Below are 20,422 nucleotides of genomic sequence, written 5' to 3'. Positions count from 1 at the left end.
TATTAGATTTAGAATTGCCCCCTGAATTGGCTGTTTTAGCTGTGTCACTTCACATAACTTCCCTTACCTCTCTTTATCTCACATTCCACGTTTGAACCTCCTCTTCTAGTCCCTGTCACATCTATCCATAACTGCTCTATTTCACCTTCCTGGGGATATCTATTAAGGTATCTCTTACCTTAATCCTTCCTCTCCTCCCTTAAAGTATCTGTAAACTTTGTTGTGATATAGGTTATACTTTTCTTATCAATTACTTAACAGCTAACATCTACATATAGTAAATATATACAATATGTGCCTTTCTTCCCCCTGTTTCCAGATGTACTTTGAGCTTTGTTGGGTGAGAGATAGAGATGATGCATCCATAGCTGAGAATACAGCATCACTTATAGTCTAATCAACAATTTTGAAAGAGTACAAAGTTGTAGCATTCATATTTCCAAATTTCAAATTTAAAACAAAACTTTATTTATCAGATATTCATCAGTGTTATTAACTGTAGATAAATAAATGAAATAGAACTGAAACTCCAAAAGTAATCCCTGAACACACAGTTTGTTAATTTCAACAAAATGCCTAAACTATCATAATATAATAAGGAAAGAATTACCATACTTCGGTTAACAGGTAACTTAGGATGACTGTGTATATATAATTGTAGGAGACCACTGGAGTCATACATATCTTTCTCAGGCCTGATCAGGGTCAAGGTGGGGGCATTAGTCACAGGAAATGGTCTGGTCATTCTGGAACTGTTGCTGCTGACTGTATCCTGAGTTCTTGATGAGACACAGTGTGCTGATGTATACTTTAGATTTTCTCTGAAGGTCTTGCTGGTTGCTGACCACATCATGTTTTATTTTTTGCTGCCAAATGCTTTACCATATAATGGGTATGTGAACCTGCATTAGATGAGACTTCATCAGAATCCTCTCTTGTTTCCAGTTCTTGCTTCTCTTACCCCTAGATCCTCACTCCACCCCTTAGGAACCTTTTCAAGAATCCACAGGTGGGTTCATATAATAGTTCTTGCATTTTCCTAAATACTCAAAAATACTCAAAATTGGCTAAGTTAAATGTGGGAATATTTCATAGCATTTTCTTTCAAATAAAACATTCAATGTTGGAGGGAGGAGAAATGGTCATGGGCATGCAAAGAAATCTTATAAATCTAGGAAAGCTAAAATTTATAAATTCTCAAGGTTTTCTTGAATATCATGGTAGCAGTAAATAACTGCTATAGACTGACTAGCTGATTTGCTTGTGCTACATTCCACATCCATCAAGGTGCCAATTAGCTTTTCATTCAACCCTGGGGATGCAGTGTGTGAATAGTGACCTAGTGTGTGGAAGACTTTTTGATTATGCAGCTGCCTTTTATCCATCTTCTCCTGGAAGTAAGAAGAGAATCCAATAAACACTGTCCCGACCCGCAGGACAGTCAACAGGGTCCTGGAGCTACCTAGAAGAAAGGCAATGGACCGACAAGACAAAAGAGGGATGGACAGCAAGTCTAATCCTGATCAAGCTGTCAAACTTTAATTTTTACACAAGTCAATATAAAGGGAAGCATACAAGGTTTGGGAGGGGTAAAGGGTGGAACAATCTCAAGGGATTGGCATCATTTCTAAGAAACAGTTTCTCATAATTTCTGGTAAAGCTAGTTATTGCTGCTGGAATTTTGGCATGATAAAGGAGGTCATGAGGAGGTGAAGTGGAAAGGGATTGCTATAGTAACCTATCTACAGATGAACTTCAAAAGGAGGGGGGGTTGAGATTTATGTAGGAATAGTTCCTGGCATGGAGATCTAAGTGAGAATGACTCTTGGTTTCAAGGTCTCCTGGCTTTGAGAGCCAGGTGGGGATGGGCTCCTGGTATGGAGAGTTCTTGGCATTGAGTTCTAAGTGAGGATGGCTCCTGGCAAAACACCAGGTTATTGTTCATGAATTTGAAATAGAATGAAGATGTGCATGGAAAAGTTGTGAATAATCAAATGAAAAGGATAATAATATATTTATATTTAAATTGTATATATATATATATATATATTCAATAAACAGAAAATTCTTTCTTAGCCCAATCAATATTTTCCTCTCTTATCAATTTATCCAACATGACAAAGTAAACTGTTTTTGTTTTTTAGCCATTAGCATCTTAGGTTCTTTATTTTTACATCAGCCTGCATAGGATAGACATCATCTACTCTCTAGGGAAGAAAAAGAAAAATCATAAGAGATAATATGTGAGAATGTTTTGGAAATTAGCATGCCTTATAAATTGCTTTAACTATATTTTGTTGTTATATTAATAGCTATATTATATTAGAAGGTATTTGTTAATTGCTGTAATTTTACTCTCTTTAGAAAGGAAAGTGAAACATAAAATTAGAAAATAATTATTTGAAAGTATCGTTACATTAATTTAAAAATTTATATACTAAACTTATTATATTTTAAAATTAAAATAGGTTGGAAATAATTTTGGTATCTCAAAGGATATAGAAATAGAAAACCAAATATCTAGTCAAATTTCTAAAGCTTGAAAGTAGGTTCTATTATATTATCATAATACATACTTCTTCTTAGATATTACAGTTCTTTCAATGAACCATAGTGAACTTTTTAATGAGACCACTCAAAATGAGCAAACAAACAAAAAAGAATTGGATATTGAAGGTTAGTAAATAGCTCTGTAAATAGGTAAAGTTCATAATATACAATTATATATTAATAAAGCAACTTATTTTATGTCACAGGTAAAAAGGGTCTCCTTTGATCAGTATTTCTCGATTTTTTTCAGAGTTGATACATACTTTTATTTTATTTGTTATTTTTATTAGATACATTCTTTATTTACATTTCAAATGATTTTCCCTTTCCTGGTTCCTCACCCCCGGAAAGTCCCATAAGCCATCTCCCCTCTCCCTGTTCCCACTCAACACCCTCCTGCTCCCTGGTCCTGTATTCCCCTACTTTGCTGCATCAAGACTTTCCAGGACCAAGGGCCTTTCCTCCCTTTGATGTCTAACAAGGCCATCCTCTGCTGTCTATGCATCTGAAGCCATGGGTAACACTATGTGTACTATCTGGTTGATGTTTTTGTCGCTGGGAGCTCTGGGAGTACTGGGTGGCTCATATTATTGTTCCTCCTATGGCATTGCAATCCCCTTCAGTTTCTTGGGTCCTTTCTCTAGCTCTCACATTGGAGTCCCTGTGCTCATTCCAATGGCTAGCTTAGAGTGTACCCCTCTGTATTTGTCATGCACTAGGAGAGCCTCCCAGGTAACAGTTATATCCAGCTCCAGTCAGCAAGTAATTGTGGCCATCGATAATAATATCTGTGTTTTTGTAACTGTGTATGGGATGGATCACTAGGTGGGGTAGTCTCTGGATGGTCTTTCCTTCAAACTCTACTCCATATTTGTTTCTGTATCTCCTTCTGTGGGTATTTTATTCTCCCTTCTAAGAAGAACCAGAGTATCCAACTTTGTTCTTCATTCTTCTTGAGCATCATTTGATATGTAAATTGTGTCTTGGGTTTTCCAAGCTTCTGGGCTAATATCCACTTATCAATGAGTGCATAGCATGTCTGTTATTTCATGATGGGGTTGCCTCACTTAGGATGATATTTTCCAGTTCCACTCATTTGCCCAAGAATTTCATGAATTGATTGTTATTAATAGCTGAGTAGTATTCCATTGTGGAAATATACCACATTTTCTGTATCCATTCCTCCCTTGAGGAACGTCTGGGTTCTTTCCAGCTTCTGGCTATTATAAATAGGGCTACTATGAACATAGTAGAACATGAGATTTCACCTCACACCAGTCAGAATGGCTAAGATTAAAAAAAAAAAAAACTAAGGAGACAGCAGGGGCTGGAAAAAATGTGAAGAAAGAAGAACACTCCTCCACTGCTGGTGGGATTGCAAGCTGGTACAACCACTCTGGAAATCAGTCTGGTGGTTCCTCAGAAAACTGGCCATGATCCTACCAGAGGACCCTGCTATACCACTCATGGGCATATACCCAGAATATTCCCCAGCATTGAATAAGGACACATGCTTTGATAGGTATTTCATCTCAAGCTAATTATGACCACAGAAATAAATCTACTAAATATTTATATAAAATCAAAGGATATAACTGTCTCCTTTGATAATTATATCCCATATATTGCTATCTATATATCTTTTGATATATTCCTTTGATATATATATATTATATATATATAATATATATATATATATCAATCCATATCCACACACACATATCCACACACATTTTATATATATATAATAGAATGTACTTGGATATAAAAATATTTTGACATGGAAAGCTACAGAATTGTTTGAGAGATTTTATCACAGATTTCCATTCTAATTGTGATTACTTTAAAAGTTTAAACAAAGTCTGAGCTTTATTTTTGTGATGGAGATGTGAAGACAGTTTCCTGTAGCTGTCACTCATCATAGGACCTCTGGAGTACACAGCTGAATGGACATGAGACATGCTCCACTCTAGGCATATCAGCCTGCAGCTTAAACATCAGTTACAGAGAAATAATGAATTCTCTTTGCTCACATAGTAACTTGTTCAGGTTTCCTAGTAGAAACTTCTCAGTTTCATTTTATGTCTCCTTTACTGTTTAGAAACAATGTATAAATATATACTTGTGTGTACATATTTTTTTCAAATTTTAAAAATTTAATTCTATATTCAACACAATATATATTTCATAAAAATTATGGGTATATTATTAAATGAACATAAAAGATAAAGTCTTTTTTGTTTTTTTGTTTTGTTTTTAGTAGAGTTTAGAATCTTGGGTCTTACTATGGTAAAAACCCAAAACAAGAACAATTTTTAAACATTGGAGTTCGTTGTAATAAAGCTGTACTTTAATCACCAAAGGATTTTACCTTCATAGTAGCTATGAGTTGACAGTCTTGCTACACCAAGGAATGACTTGTATGCACAATTATTTCGATACAGATTTTCTGCTATGGTCAAAGCTATCTGACTTGAGTGATTGCCATCATTCTCAGCCCACAGGGAACAGGTTACATACATTTAAGAAACGGTGTGTGTATTCAGATGGTCTATCCATGAAGTCATTCATCAACTTTTTCAACGAAAAATGGTTCTGCTTGAAGTGTGGCACAGACATTAGATAAGGGTAAGATTCTGGTTCATTGGCTGTGATGATTTTGAAAAGCATTCATCTCAGAAAAAGAGTAACTTATAAGGTCATCTTCTTCAAAATTGATACAATAATTATAAATATCAAGCAAAACATTCAGTTTCACTTTTTGTTGTTCCCTTACAAGCCACCTCCCAAATTAATTTTCTATGTTTCTTCTGACTGTATAAATAATTTTGAAATATGGAAGCTGTTCTGAAAAACTATAGTATAGTGTAAAAACCTCAAATAATCCTATTTATAGAAAGGCTGAGATAAGTGAAACATGATTTCAAGACCATTATGTGGTACACAGCAAGACACTGTCACATACAAACACGCAGAAAATGTATATGGATTATACAATATTGGACACATTTCTCTAATTACCAAATTAGAGAAACCACTTGGTTAGAGCCAACTAATTTCTAATTCCTCATATTTTTGAATTTCAATTGATTAGGATATGTTGGTAATATTAATTTTCATATTAAGAGATATTAAGTAAAAGTGCTTGTTACTTCCTGTTATTTTTGTTGTTAGAAGTGGAATTGTGTTTGTGTGGGTGTGTTGAAAGATTACTTTCTTGCTTTCTCTAGGGTGTAGTTTCCCTCCTTGTGTTCGTGTTTTCCATCTAGTATCCTTTGTAGGGCTGGATTTTTGGAAAGATGCATAAATTTGGTTTTGTCATGGAATATCTAGTTTTCTCTGACTGTGTTAATTTAGAGTTTTTCTTGGTATAGTAGCCCAGGATCCTGTGATCCTGTGATCCTGTGATCCTGGGTATGTAAAAGCACCTGGGAGTGGAGCTTCCTCTGGGTGTTGTGGGACAGGCTACAATGGCTTGTGAGTCTCAGTTTATAAATATACATAAAAATGCACATTTAAAAATATACATAAATAAAGGTTAATAAGATTCACAACTTGCTACATCTTCAATGTGACAAATTTGGGAAGTCTGGCTTCAACTTACTTTTTACAAAATATTGTAGAATATTAATCTATAATATATTATGTATTAATAAAGATCTTGGTACCTATTGGAAATTACTAGTAAAAGTATGTAGTATGTCCCTCAACTTTCTTCTTGAAGAGTTGTGCAAAGCACTAGGATGAAGATTTCAAAGAAAACCACCTAGCACTCTATCAATCAGCACTCCTGATGGGCAATTATAAATTGAGCACAATTTTGAATCTCAAATGAGCCAACACTGTTTATGGTGTATGATGTAAATGAAGGCTGAGTAATTCATACACTCAAGGGACTCATGAAACCTGTGAGGAAATCTTAAAGAGAGAATTATTTCCCAGGATTCTAAACAATTTTCACAGATCTCTGGATTATAAAATAACTTCTCACTTTAACTAGAAAACGTCTTCCAACATCATATAAGGATGTTATTTTTTTTCTGCAGGTGAGGATAAGGATTTTCTAATGAAAATCTTACACAGAAGTAGTCACATTCCTCAGCTTAAGTTTGGTAGGGTGTTAGAGAGAGATCTTCGCCATGACTATTATCATCCTTATCAAAGGTTTTGGATTCTTCAGGACAACTGAGAAGGGTCCATTTGTTGCAGTTGCTATAAAGTCTCTGTGGAACATAGCTGATCACTGAATCTACTTGTGTTGATACTTTTCCTTCAGGCATGAAGTTATAAATATTAGGTTTTTGATAAGACATTTTTATTTCTGTTTCAAAAATCTTTGACACTTAATGATGTCTAATGAGTAGGGAGAAAATGATGTTCAAGAGACACAAAGAGGTTTTTTTTTTTTTTTTTTCAGAATTCTCACTGGAAAGAGAAACATATCCTAGTTAGGTAAGGAAGGGACTGGAGATTTCTCAGGATTCAATCTGTGTTGTAATGACTGAATGCCATACAGCATTTTTACAAAATACTGTGCTTACAAATCCACCAGTTTCAAAAATATTTGTCTGATAAAAGTTATTTTCCTTGTAATGTCACTTGCTTTTCCTCTCCCAACAGATTACACCATAATGCAAATGGCTATGGAGAATGACACTTCTGTGACTGAGTTTGTTTTTATGGGATTAACAGACCAACCTGAGTTACAGCTGCCTTTGTTTTTTGTGTTCTTGCTGAATTATACAGCTACTGTGATGGGAAATTTGAGCTTAATGATTCTTATTTGTCTAAATTCACATCTTCACACCCCAATGTACTATTTCCTGTTCAATTTGTCCTTCATTGATTTCTGTTATTCATTGGTTTGCACCCCTAAAATGCTGGTGGGTTTTGTTTCTGAAAACAGCATCATATCTTATACAGGATGCATGACTCAGCTATTCTTTTTTTGCTTTTTTGTTAATTCTGAGTGTTATGTGCTAACAGCAATGGCCTATGATCGTTATGTGGCCATATGCAAGCCCTTGATTTATGCCATCCTTATGTCTCCTAGGATGTGTTCCCTGCTAATGATTGGGTCCTACTTAATGGGATTTGCAAGTGCCATGGCTCACACTGGCTGCATGATTAGGCTCAGCTTTTGTGATTCGAACATCATCAACCATTACATGTGTGAAATCTTCCCCCTTCTCCAGCTCTCCTGTAGTAGTACCTATGCCAATGAGCTTGTGAGCTCTCTTATTGCCTGTATTGTTGTCATTGTATCTGGTCTTGTTATTTTAACGTCATATGCTTCCATCCTCTTAAATATTGTTCAGATGTCATCAGCTACAGGTTGGTCCAAAGCAATGGGTACTTGTGGTTCTCACATTATAACTGTAAGTCTATTCTATGGTTCTGGGCTGCTTACTTATGTCAAACCAGCATCTGCTGAGTCTATAGACCAGGGGAAATTTTTCTCAGTGTTTTATACTCTTATGGTCCCCATGCTGAATCCTCTTATTTACAGTCTCAGGAACAAAGATGTCAAACTTGCAGCAAAGAGAACCATGAAGAGAATCACAATCTGAGGTAAATGTGTGTTTGTAGTAGTCTATCACTGTATGGTAGGATCTTTTCATTACCTTTCATGACATTTCCCTCATTATTACTTCTCTTCTATTCTTTCTGTCTTCCTTTTTCCCATTTTCGTCACTTTTATCACTGCGTTCATACTATCTAATATACTATACACACACACACACACACACACACACACACAGATGCAGCACTAAACTTAAACTAATACGACCAGCACCACAAGCATTCATTAAACGACTACTACCATTTTGATGATGATGATGATGGTGATGATGATGATAAAGATTACCATCACCATCATTTTCAATATCATCTGGCAGGCATCTTTGTGGCACGATTCTTGAATTTGACATTTTTCCACACTCTAATATTATCCATTCTGATCTTCATGACCTGTTCTAGATAAAGACAGGTCTAATATATTTTATACATAACGATAACACTATTTTATATTTTCCTTTTATATCTTTTTAATGAAAATAAATCCAGGTAACTGTTTTAAATTCTAGGAATAAAACCTAGAAAGCTGAGTCTCCTCCATTGTACCACCAATCATTATATTTAGTTGTGTATTATTTCTAAGAAAAGGAAACCATATAAATTATTTTTAAAAGAAGTATATTTGTTTATGCAAAAACAATGGAAAGAAGTAGATTTGTACAGAGACAAAGAACTTTTGGAAATTTGTTCAGTATAGGTCCAATTGATGGAGTATAGAATGATGGTCCAGTCAAGTTCCTTGTATTAGAGATCTTATCCATGAAACTTTTGTAGGAATTCTGAGGAACTAAGTAGGAATAAAAGCAAATACCCATGCAAAAGAGAGACTTTGAAGGATAGTGAGTAGAGAAGGCTACAAAGTGACACCTTAACCTGTTTCTTCATGTTCATGATCAACCTTTCAGGGACCGTGAAGCTGAGTGTTTGATCAAGTTTTTTTTTTTTTTTTTTTTTTTTTTTTTGTGAAGCATGTCAAAATTTCTCTAATAAAATGTATACTCTAAGAAGCTTATTAAATGTTATTAATTTACTGAGAAGTAAAACTTTTGTTCACAATAAAGTTATATAAATTATGTTCTACAAAATTTTCATATGTTTATGTAATATAGAAGGTACATTTTCAGTTTTTACATCAACTTTGCAAGACTTTAGGCATATACCCATGAGTGAAGATGCTGTAGTCAAAGAAAAAATTTTCAAAATGTAATTCTTATATGTACTTCAAGATCATGGTGTTTTCAAAGTTCTGATATAGTAGATTAGTAATACAGAATTAGAAAGAAGAGCAAACTTAGAACATGATTTTTTTTTTTGTTGCAGCTGATAAATTTTTTATTAGATGTTTTCTTTATTTTCATGTCAGGTACTATAAGTTTCCCCTCTGAAAATCCCCTATTCCAGCCCCACTCCTCCTGCTCACTAACCAACCCACTCCAGCTTCATTGTTCTGGCAATTTCCTACACTGGGGCAATGAGCCTTCAAAGGACCAAGGTCTTTTCTTCTCATTGATGTCCAACAAGACAATCCCCTGCTACATGATTTGCAGATGTGAAATATGGAGCACAATCTGAGAGAAGAACCAACCAGTGACTGTCCCTGCTGAAGATTCATGCCATGAGAGTGACCGCACCCTAATGATATTCTGCTATGCTTGCAGGCAGGAGACTAGCATAACTGTCATCAGAGAGGATTTACCCAGCAACAGATTGAAACTGAGTACACATAGAAGGACCCATGGCTACAGCCACATATGTAGCAAAGGATGGCCTTGTCAGACATCAATGAGAGGAGAGGCCCTCGGTCCTGTTAAAGCTTGATGCACCAGCATAGAGGAATGCCAGGACAAGGAAGCAGGGGTGGGTGAGCTGATGAATAGGAGGTGGAGGGATAAGATAGGGAGTTTTGGAGGGGAAACAAGGAAAGGGGACAACATTTGAAATGTAAATAAAGAAAGTATCTAATAAGAAAATTGAAAAAAAAAAAAGAAACTGATGCAGAGACACACAGCCAAACATCACGTGGAGCTTGGGAAACCTATGGAAGAGGAACAGGAAGAACTGAAGAATATAGAGTTGTCATATCCACCAAAAGAAAACCTATGAAATCATCTAACCTAGGCCTATAGTTTATAGACACTGAACTACCAATTAGAGGACAGGCATAGCGTGGACCTAGTACCTCTAAAAATCTATAACAGTCATGCAACTGGTTTTTCCTGTGGAACTCCTAAAACAGGAGCAGAGACTGTTGCTGCCTGCATTGCTTGCCTTTACATCCCTTTCCACTAACTGGGATGCCATGTCTAGCCTCAATAGAAGATGCACTTGTTTCCATTCCATGTTTTTATGAAGGGTAGTTGATATCTATGAAAGACACCCCTTTCTCCTCAGAGAAGGAGGGGAGGGGAAATGAGAGGGAAGGACTGGGAGAAGAGAAAGGAGGGGAAGCTATGATTGGGCTGTAAAGTAAATAAACAACTTAATAAATAATGAAAAAATAAGTTATGTTTACATATCCATAAATGCCAATATTTTTCTTACACTGTTTATTGTAAGATTTTATTTAGATTTCACATTAGATAAATGACATAATGTACATTACTTTTATGTTTACTGTGAATGATTGTTATTATTATTCTTAAGCACCTTTCTCTACATTTTCAATGTCCTGCTGTTTTTAATAATCCTGATGAGACTATGCACTTAAGCAGTTCATTTTCTGAGCCCAATTACTCTGCCATCCATGTCAAATATACATTTGATAATATCTAGAGGAATATCTTAGACTATGGCTCAGGTGTGCATAATGGTGAGGAGGAAAACATGGCGTGGGATGGTAGGAGCCAAAGTTCTATTTTGTCTCCACTATGCAAGACAACAACATGGGTAGAATTTAGTCATTCCATATGAGTCAAGGCAAGAAAAATTTTATCTTTCTGAGTAAGCATATAAACAGTGTGAGGACACTAACACATACTCATATATTTTCATACATCCAGTAACCTAATAATGGTATAAATTGTCACAAAATATAATAGACACCTTATTTTGCATGCTTTAAAATTATTTTTGTTTATATAAATGGTACTCTCAGATTTATCTATACTAACCTAGAACTTTACTATTCATCCAGATTTCTCATTTTTATGGATATTTATAGTTATTCATAAGAAAATACAGATGGGAAAACAACAAGGATCAGCTTATTTTAGAGTTTCATAGCTGGCAAGCAAAATGTGCTAATATAAATTTGTGCTATCTTGAGTGCTTATTCATACTCTTTTATAATCTTCATAAAATTATCTTTATATAATTTTATATTTGGTCATATATAAATTTATACTTGGTCAAACCTTTATTTTTGAAACCATAGAAAAATCTACAAATGGCTTGTGAACATGTCCTTGGACGTTTCCTCTTGTAGAGCTCTGCTGGGCTTTAGGAATAGATGAAAAACTCATAGATCTGCCCTATGGAATAGATACTTCTGCTAGGAAATTATAAATGGAGTAGAATGTTGAGTCTCTAAAGAACTGACATTAGTTCTGTTGCACAAACTCAACAATTTCTACCATCAAGGGACTCATCCAAAAGAAAACTCATAAAGAGAATAATTTTCTGTGCTTCTAATGAATGTTTTTAAGAAATATTGACTATGAAATATTGAAGTCTCCTATGAAAAAAATCCATAGTATTTTTTTATATGAGACAAGTATCTTTGTAAAAATCTGAGACAGAAAGTGCATCAATGTCCCTGGCAATCCTCTGATAGAAGTGAGGCACATGATCTGCACAGATTATTATTAACAACTTTGGCTCTCTGAGCACAGTGTGAAGGAAGAGACCATGAACTCCCATGTCAGGAAAGACTCAAGGTGAATTAAGTTGAGAATTGAATTGTCTTTATCTTGACATTTTATATTCAAAACCATGATTCTGTCTATCTACCTATGTGTCTATCTATCTATCTATCTATCTATCTATCTATCTATCTATTTATCTATCATCTCTATATCTAACCTATGTTTTGGGAAATGAATGTGTATTGATATTTTTAGTCATAATTCTTAGTAAACCCTAAGTGAAAGAAAAGAGTTAAACTTAAAGGAACTTTCTAGAGAGCTAAACAAATCATAGGTAGGAGAAAGAGAAATTAGCAATTATTTAGGATACCTTGTACCCTTACTCATATTGGAAACTAATAAATCCACTCTGTTCTTGCAGTGAGAGATGATTTATGGGTTAATGTTATCTTTATACACTTAATCTTTCAGGTGCCACACATGATGGAAATGACTAAGGAAAATTAATCTTCAGTGTCAGAATTTATTCTTAAGGGACTGACAGAACAACCTGAGCTCCAGCTACCCCTATTTGTTTTGTTCTTGATGAACTACACAGCCACTGTGATGGGAAAATTGAACTTAATGAGTCTCATTTCTTTAAATACAAACCTTCACAATCCCATGTACTTTTTAATCTTCAATCTGTCCTTCATTGATTTCTGTTATTCAATGGTCTTTACCCCAAAAATACTGATGAGTTTTTGTTTTAGAGAAGAATACCATCTCCTTCAGAGGATGTATGACTCAGCTGTTTTTCTTCTGTGTCTTTATAAATGCTGAGAGTTACATGTTGACAGCCATGGATTCATAAGTGGCCATCAGTCAGCCATTAATGTACCAGATTGTTATATCCCCTAAGGTTTGCTGTCTGTTAATATTTGGTTCTTATTTGATGGGGTTTATTAGTGTCATGACTCACACAGGATGTATGGTCAGGCTCATTTTTTTTGTGATTGTAACATCATCAATCACTACATGTGTGACATCTTCCCTCTCCTCCAGCTCTCCTGCAATAGCACTTATCTCAATGAGCTTATGAGCTATGTTGCAGTGGGTACAGCTTTCATTTTATGTTGCCTTATTATATTAGTCTCATATGCTATGATTCTCTTTACTATCATTCAGTTATCATCAAGCAAAGGTTGTTCCAAGTCCTTGGGCACTTGTGGTTCTCACATCATAACTGTTAGTCTCTTCTATAGATCTGGGCGACTTGCTTAGGACAATCCATCATCTGCTGAAACTGAGGAACAATCAAAATTTTTCTTAGTGTTTTACACTTTATTGGTCCCCCTGTTGAACCCTCTTATTTATAGCCTCAGAAACACGGATGTCAGGTTTGCTATGAAGAAATCCTGGAAAAGAACCATCAGCTGATTTATGCTATTGTGCATTCTTTAGACTCATCACTTTCTGTTTGATATGTTGTGTTTTGTCCTTGTCTTTCATATTCCCTATATTGTATTCTTTTATTTATCATTGTCCTTCAATAGCATTGGTAGAAGTCATACTGTAACACCCCATTTTTCTTTAAGCCATGTAATATATTTCTCAGTGTAGTGTGAGGATATGAGATATCCTCACATTCAGTGTGTTTACAAGATGATGTTATGTTCATTGCCTATACCAGGTTAAGACCCTGGTGACTTATTTAAACTCATGATTAAATTTTTATAGTACCTTTTCTTTCAAGTTGTTTCTTTGAAATATTTGTATATATTTTTAAATTTTTATTTGTATGTGTTGAACCTCCCTTTGTTTATGTTTATCACTTACATTTAGGAGCTTCTCATGGGGCTTCAGATTCCCCAGTTGTAGAATTACAGGCAGTTGGTAACTACCATATAGGCACTGGGAAAGCAACCCATGTCTTCTCTAAAAGCATTAAGTTCTCTTATCAGTTCAGCCCTCCCTACTGCCTCACTGTCTATTCTTATCCAGCCAATAAATTTCCTGCGGTTATATGATAAATTACCAAATCTTTTCTTTCTCATGTGTCTGATATATCTTTTATATGAAGTTTGATGTGATTGTGGAACTGATCTAATTTTCAATATTCCAGCTACTCTTTGATATGCTTCTTTTCCTAGTATTTGAGCTTGAAATTGATGAGGAAATGGTTTTGCTTTAATGATTATTATAGCAAGTGTTTAGCCTATTCCTCTGCACATGTTTGTCCATATTATACAGAATGGATAGTTTTTTTCTTAAAATATATCAGTTTACTTCTGAAAAAGAAATAGCACATGGAATAAAATCCTATTGATATAGTTCATGTATTAGGAACGGGGTTCCCACAATTAAGATGAATCTCTATATCTATTCCTCTATCAATATCTGCCTCTATATGTATCTGCCATTTAAATGAGGAAATGGTCACATGACTATGTGTAGACAATACAACTAATGATATATGGTTTATTCACACATGCTGCATTTTTCTTGGCAGCAATGTCTGAAAAAGAAAAGGCAAAGTGAACAAAGAGAGAATTTCTGGATAGTTATTCCATATGACTCCCCAAGAGATGAATTTATAAGAACATGGATGTGTTCAAAATGCCTATCACAAAGACCATGTCTACAGGGCTTTGGAGCTTAAGTGTTATAAAATGTATATCTCCCTCACATAAGCCTCAGAATATTTTGGTATAATCTGCTGAACTAAAAAACAGCATTTTTTCTGTTATTTTAGATTAATTATTATTCTTCTGGAACGATGGGAGTTAGGAATTTCGTTAAGATTTTGTGTGTCTGGTTTTATGTGGAGGTCCTTGACCCACTTGGACTTGAACTTTCTACAAGGAGATAAGAATGAATCAATTTGTATTCTCCTGCATGCTGACCTCCAGTTGAACCAGCACCATTTGTTGAAAAGGCTATCTTTTTTCCACTGAGTGGTTTTAGCTCTTTTGTTGAAGATCAAATGACCATAGGGGTGTGCTGTTCATTTCTAGGTCTTCAATTCTATTCCATTGATCTACCTGCCTGTCACTCTACCAATACCATGTAGTTTTAACACTATTGCTCTGTGGTACTGCTTGAGGTTAGAGATACTGATTCCCCCAGAATTTCTTTTGTTGTTGAGAATAGTTTTAGCTATCCTGGGCTTTTTGTTATTCCAGATGAATTTGAGAATTGCTTTTTCTAACTCTGTGAAGAACTGAGTTGGGATTTTGATGGGGATTGCGTTGAATCTGTAGATTGCTTTTGGCAAGATGGCCATTTTAACTATATTAATCCTGCCAATTCACGAGCATGGAAGATTTTTCCACTTTCTGAGGTCTTCTTCGATTTCCTTCTTCAGAGACCTGAAGTTCTTGTCATATAGATTTTTCACTTGTTTGGTTAGAGTCACACCAAGATACTTTATATTGTTTGTGGCTATTTTGAAGGGTGTCATTTCCCTAACTTCTTTCTCAGCCTGTTTATCCTTTGAGTATAGGAAGGCAACTGATTTGCTTGAGTTGATTTTATAACCAGCCACTTTGCTAAAGTTGTTTATCAGCTGTAGTTCTCTGGTGGAGGTATTCGGGTCACTTAAGTAGACTATCATGTCATCTGCAAATAGTGATAATTTGACTTCCTACTTTCCAATTTGTATCCCCTTGACCTCCTTATGTTGTCTAATTGCTCTAGCTAGAACTTCAAGTACTATATTGAAAAGATATGGAAAGAGAGGACAGCCTTGTCTAGTCCCTGATTTTAGTGGGATTGCTTCAAGTTTCTCTCCGTTTATTTTGATGTTAGCTACTGGTTTGCTGTATATTGCTTTAACGATGTTTAGGTATGGCCTTGAATTCCTGTTCTTTCCAAGACTTCATCCCTGGGATGAAGCCTACTTGATCATGGTGGATGATTGTTTTGATGTGTTCTTGGATTTGGTTGGCAAGAATTTTATTAAGTATTTTTGCATCAATATTCATAAGGGAAATTGGCCTGAAGTTCTCTTTCTTTGTTGGATCTTTGTGTGGTTTTGATATCAGCATAATTGTGGCTTCATAGAACGAGTTGGGTAGAGTTCCTTCTGTTTCTATTTTGTGGAATAGTTTGAAGAGTATTGGTGTTAGGTCTTCTATGAAGGTCTGATAGAATTCTGCACTGAAGCCATCTGGTCCCGTGCTTTTTTTGGTTGGGAGACTTTCTATAACCCTTTTTATTTCTTCAGGTGTTATGGGACTGTTTAGTTGATCTATTTGATCCTGATTTAGTTTTGGTGTCGGATATCTGTCTCGGAAACTGTCCGTTTCCTCCAGATTCTCCAGTTGTGTTGAGTATAGGCTTTTGTAGTAGGATCTAATGATTTTTTGAATTTCCTCAGTTTCTGTTGTTATATCTCTGTTTTCATTTCTAAGTTTGTTGATCTGGATACTGTCTCTGTGCCCTTTGGTTAGTCTGGCTAAGGGTTTATCTATCTTGTTGATTTTCTCAAAGAACCAGCTGCTGGTTTTGTTGATTCTTTGTATGGTTCTCTTTGTTTCTACTTGATTGATTTCAGCCCTGAGTTTGATGATTTCCTGCCTTCTACTCCTCCTGGGTTAAATAGCTTCTTTTTGTTCCAGGGCTTTCAGGTGTGTCATTAAGCTGTTAGTGTATGTTCTCTCTATTTTCTTTTTGGTGGCACTCAGGGCTATGAGTTTTCCTCTTAGCCGTGCTTTCATTGTGTCCCATAGATTTGGGTATGTTGTGTCTTCATTTTCATTAAGTTCTAAAAAGTCTTTAATTTCTTTCTTTATTTCTTCCTTGACCAAGGTATCATTGAGTAGAATATTGTTCAGTTTCCACGTCTATGTGGGTTTTCTGTTGTTTTTGTTGTTATTGAAGACCACTTTTACTCCATAGTGATCTGATAGGAGGCATGGAATTAGTTCGATCTTACATTTGTTGAGGTCTGTCTTGTGACCAGTTATATGGTTGATTTTGGAGAAGGTACCATGAGGTGCTGAGAAGAAGGTATATTCTTTTGCTTTAGGATAGAATGTTCTATATAAATCTGTTAAATCTAATTTGTCCAAAGCTTCAATTAGTTTCATTGTGTCCCTGTTCAGTTTCTGTTTTCCTGATCGGTCCATTGAGGAAAGTGCAGTGTTGAAGTCACCCACAATTATTGTGTTAAGTGCAATGTGTGCTTTGAGTTTTAATAACGTTTCTTTTATGAATGAGGGTGCCCTTGCATTTGGAGCATAGATGTTCAGGATCGAGAGTTCTTCTTGTTGTATTTTTCCTTTGACCAGCAAGAAGTGTCCCTCAGAGTCTCTTTTGATGACTTTGGGTTGAAAGTCAATTTTATCTGATATTAGAATGGCTACTCCAGCTTGTTTCCTGAGAACATATGCAAGCCTTTGATTTATGCCATCCTTATGTCTCCTAGGATGTGTTCCCTGCTAATGATTGGGTCCTACTTAATGGGATTTGCGAGTGCCATGGCTCACACTGGCTGCATGATTAGGGTCAGCTTTTGTGATTTGAACATCATCAACCATTACATGTGTGATATCTTCCCCCTTCTCCAGCTCTCCTGTAGTAGTATGCCAAGGAGCTTGTGAGCTCTCTTATTGCCTGTATTGTTGTCACTGTATCTAGTCTTGTTATTTTAATGTCATATGCTTCCATCCTCTTAAATATTGTTCAGATGTCATCAGCTACAGGTTGATCCAAAGTAATGGACTATATATATATATATATATATATATATATATATACAATAAAAAGAAAATTCTTTCTTAGCCCAATAAATATATTTCTGTCTTGTCAATTTATCAAATGTGACAAAGGAAGCTATTTTATCCTCTCATTTTTAAAGGCACTATGGTGTGTATAGAATATTCAATAATGCTTTAAATATTTTTGTAGGATATAATTCTGTGTGTGGTGATGGAAAAGATAATATTGGTATAAAATGGGAAGAGAGTAAAGATGCTGTTTATTGTGCTATACAGAATAGGCTCCTAATTGCTTATCTAATCTAAATAGCAATAATTCCAAGGATAAAAATTATTTCATGGTAGGCGGCGGCAGCAACGGCAGCGGCAGCAGTGGCTGCTCCAGCTGAAGGGCCATCAGCAGTGGAACCAAGGCGTCACAGGGACCAGTTAGGCCCTGCGCCCACGACCACTGACCTTCGCTGACCAGCCGGGTGGCAAGCAGCTGCAGTTGTGCTGCGCCTGTCCTGCACGGAGGCCACTTCAGAACTCGGCCTCCCACCAGTCAGGAGAGGAGCATCCATCTTGGTTCCATACTCCAGGGATCGGACAGACTGAGGTACACAAACATAATCCGAGGCCAACACCGCTGTGGTCTGAGCCCGACGGGCGTTGGCCTGCACCCAGGCCCTGGGCGGGTCGGGGGGCCATCGGGGTGCCAACCCAGCCAGGAGGTTTTTTGCCCAGGCCTGCGAGCGCACCGCCGCCATTCTGCCTGCAGGACTACAGAGAGCTCAGGCGGGCAGACCTGTAACAGGCATAGCCTAAGGCTAACAAAGCGGGGGTCCAGGCCCCAAAATGCACAGGACTGACCCCAAGAACTGGGCGGCTTGGTGGGCCATCTGAGAGTCAACCGGCCCAGGTGATTGTTAGCAAAGCAGACTCTCCCGGCGCTTTCAGGGAGCGCGGGCGCGCACACCCGCCATCCTAGTCACCTGGCAGACCCAATTAACAGTCATAGCCCTAGGGGAACTTTGCTCGGACCTTGGCCTCCCAGGCTTTTGCCTGGACTCAGGGACTGGGCGGCCAGGCTAACCTTGTGTGCGACAGCCCGGTTGGCGGATCGGCTGCCCAGCGGAGTGAGCGGAACACAGGGGAGGTCACAGTAGCATACACCATCGGCACTCCCTGGGGGTGCACACAGGCTCCATCTGGTCCACAGACACAATCTGGGGCAAGGCCTCAGGCAGAAGCCCTTAGCTCTACTCTCTCCACTTCCGGATCCAGATCAGTCTGGGCGGCAGCATTACATCTCCAAGTCCTGCAAGTGGCTAGCTGGGCTTCCGGGCGGCCAGCTGGGAGAAGTCAATGTGCTCCAGTGAATCCAGCGGGCCCCAGCGGGAGCCTTTGGGTGCCTGCTTTGGGATCTGAACAGCCTGGGCAGCAGCACACTGTCTACAAGCAGTGCAGGAGGTAAGCTGTGCACCAGAGGCCAACTGGGAAGGGGCAGCTTGCACTGGTGAGTCCAGCACTGACAAGATAAACTAACACCAGTGAGAACTAGATGGCAAAAGGCAAACGCAGGAACGTCACTAACAGAAATCAAGGCAATATGGCAACATCTGAACCCAATTCTCCTCTACCAACATGTCCTGGATACCCCATCACACCAGTAAAACAAGATTTGGATTTAAAATCACTGGTCATGATGCTGGTACAGGAACACATGAAGGACATACATAAAGAAATTCAGGAGAAAATGGATCAAAAGTTAGAAGCCCTTGCAAGGGAAACACAAAAATCATTGAAAGAAATCCAGGAGAATACAAAAGCCAACAAGGAGGAAATGCAAAAAACACTTAAAGAAATACAGGAGAACTTTGGTCAACAGGCTGAGGTCATGAAAGACGAAACACAAAAATCTCTTAAAGAAATACAGGAGAACTTTGGTCAACAGGCTGAGGTCATGAAAGACGAAACACAAAAATTACAGGAAAACACAAACATGCAAGTGAAGGAGCTAAGCAAAACCATCCAGGATCTAAAATCAGAAGTAGAAACAACTAAGAAAACTCAAAGGGAGACAACTTTGGAGATAGAAAGCCTTGGGAAGAAATCAGGGGACAGAGATGCAAATATCAACAACAGAATACAAGAGATAGAAGAAAGAATCTCAGATGCTGAAGATTCCATAGAAACCATGGACTCAACAGTTAAAGAAAATGCAAAATGCAAAAAGCTTGTAACCCAAAATATCCAGGAAATCCAGGACACAATGAGAAGACCAAACCTAAGGATTATAGGCATAGATGAGAGTGAAGATTTACAACTTAAAGGGCCAGCAAACATCTTCAATAAAATTATGGAAGAAAACTTCCCTAACCTAAAGAGAGAGATGCCCATGAATATACAAGAAGCCTACAGAACTCCAAACAGACTGGACCAGAACAGAAATACTTCCCGTCACATAATAATCAAAACACCAAATGTTCTAAACAAAGAAAGAATACTAAAGGCAGTAAGAGAAAAAGGCCAAGTAACATATAAAGGAAGACCTATCAGAATCACAGCAGACTTTTCACCTGAGACTATGAAGGCTAGAAGGTCCTGGGCAGATCTCATGCAGACTCTAAGAGAACACAAATGCCAACCAAAACTACTATATCCAGCAAAACTCTCAATCACCATAGATGGAGAAACTAAGATATTTCATGACAAAACCAAGTTTACCCAATATCTATCCACAAACCCGGCCCTAAAAAGGATAATAGGAGGACAACACCAATACAAGGAGGGAAACTTCACCCT

At 37.0% G+C, this 20,422-nt stretch overlaps 1 protein-coding gene and 1 pseudogene across 1 annotated transcript; both read left to right on the top strand.

Moving 5' to 3' along the window:
* Nucleotides 1-7,181: 7,181 nt before the first annotated feature.
* On the top strand, nt 7,182-8,120 carry LOC127690077 (olfactory receptor 143-like). The gene has a single exon (XM_052189633.1). It carries the CDS (start codon nt 7,182-7,184, stop codon nt 8,118-8,120), a length of 939 nt encoding a protein of 312 aa, XP_052045593.1.
* A 4,278-nt stretch (nt 8,121-12,398) lies between these two features.
* Nucleotides 12,399-13,352, top strand: LOC127690076 (olfactory receptor 143-like; annotated as a pseudogene).
* The last annotated feature ends 7,070 nt before the right edge of the window (nt 13,353-20,422 follow it).

This window comes from Apodemus sylvaticus, chromosome 7 (genome assembly GCF_947179515.1).
Source record: "Apodemus sylvaticus chromosome 7, mApoSyl1.1, whole genome shotgun sequence".
In the NCBI taxonomy this organism is placed as follows: Eukaryota; Metazoa; Chordata; class Mammalia; order Rodentia; family Muridae; genus Apodemus; species Apodemus sylvaticus.
The sequence above is the reverse complement of the archived record's forward strand: the minus strand, read 5'-3'. Positions and strand labels throughout refer to the sequence as shown.

Excerpts from the sequence above, each read along its gene's own strand:
- LOC127690077 (XM_052189633.1), top strand. The coding sequence starts at position 7,182 with ATGCAAATGGCTATGGAGAATGACACTTCTGTGACTGAGTTTGTTTTT.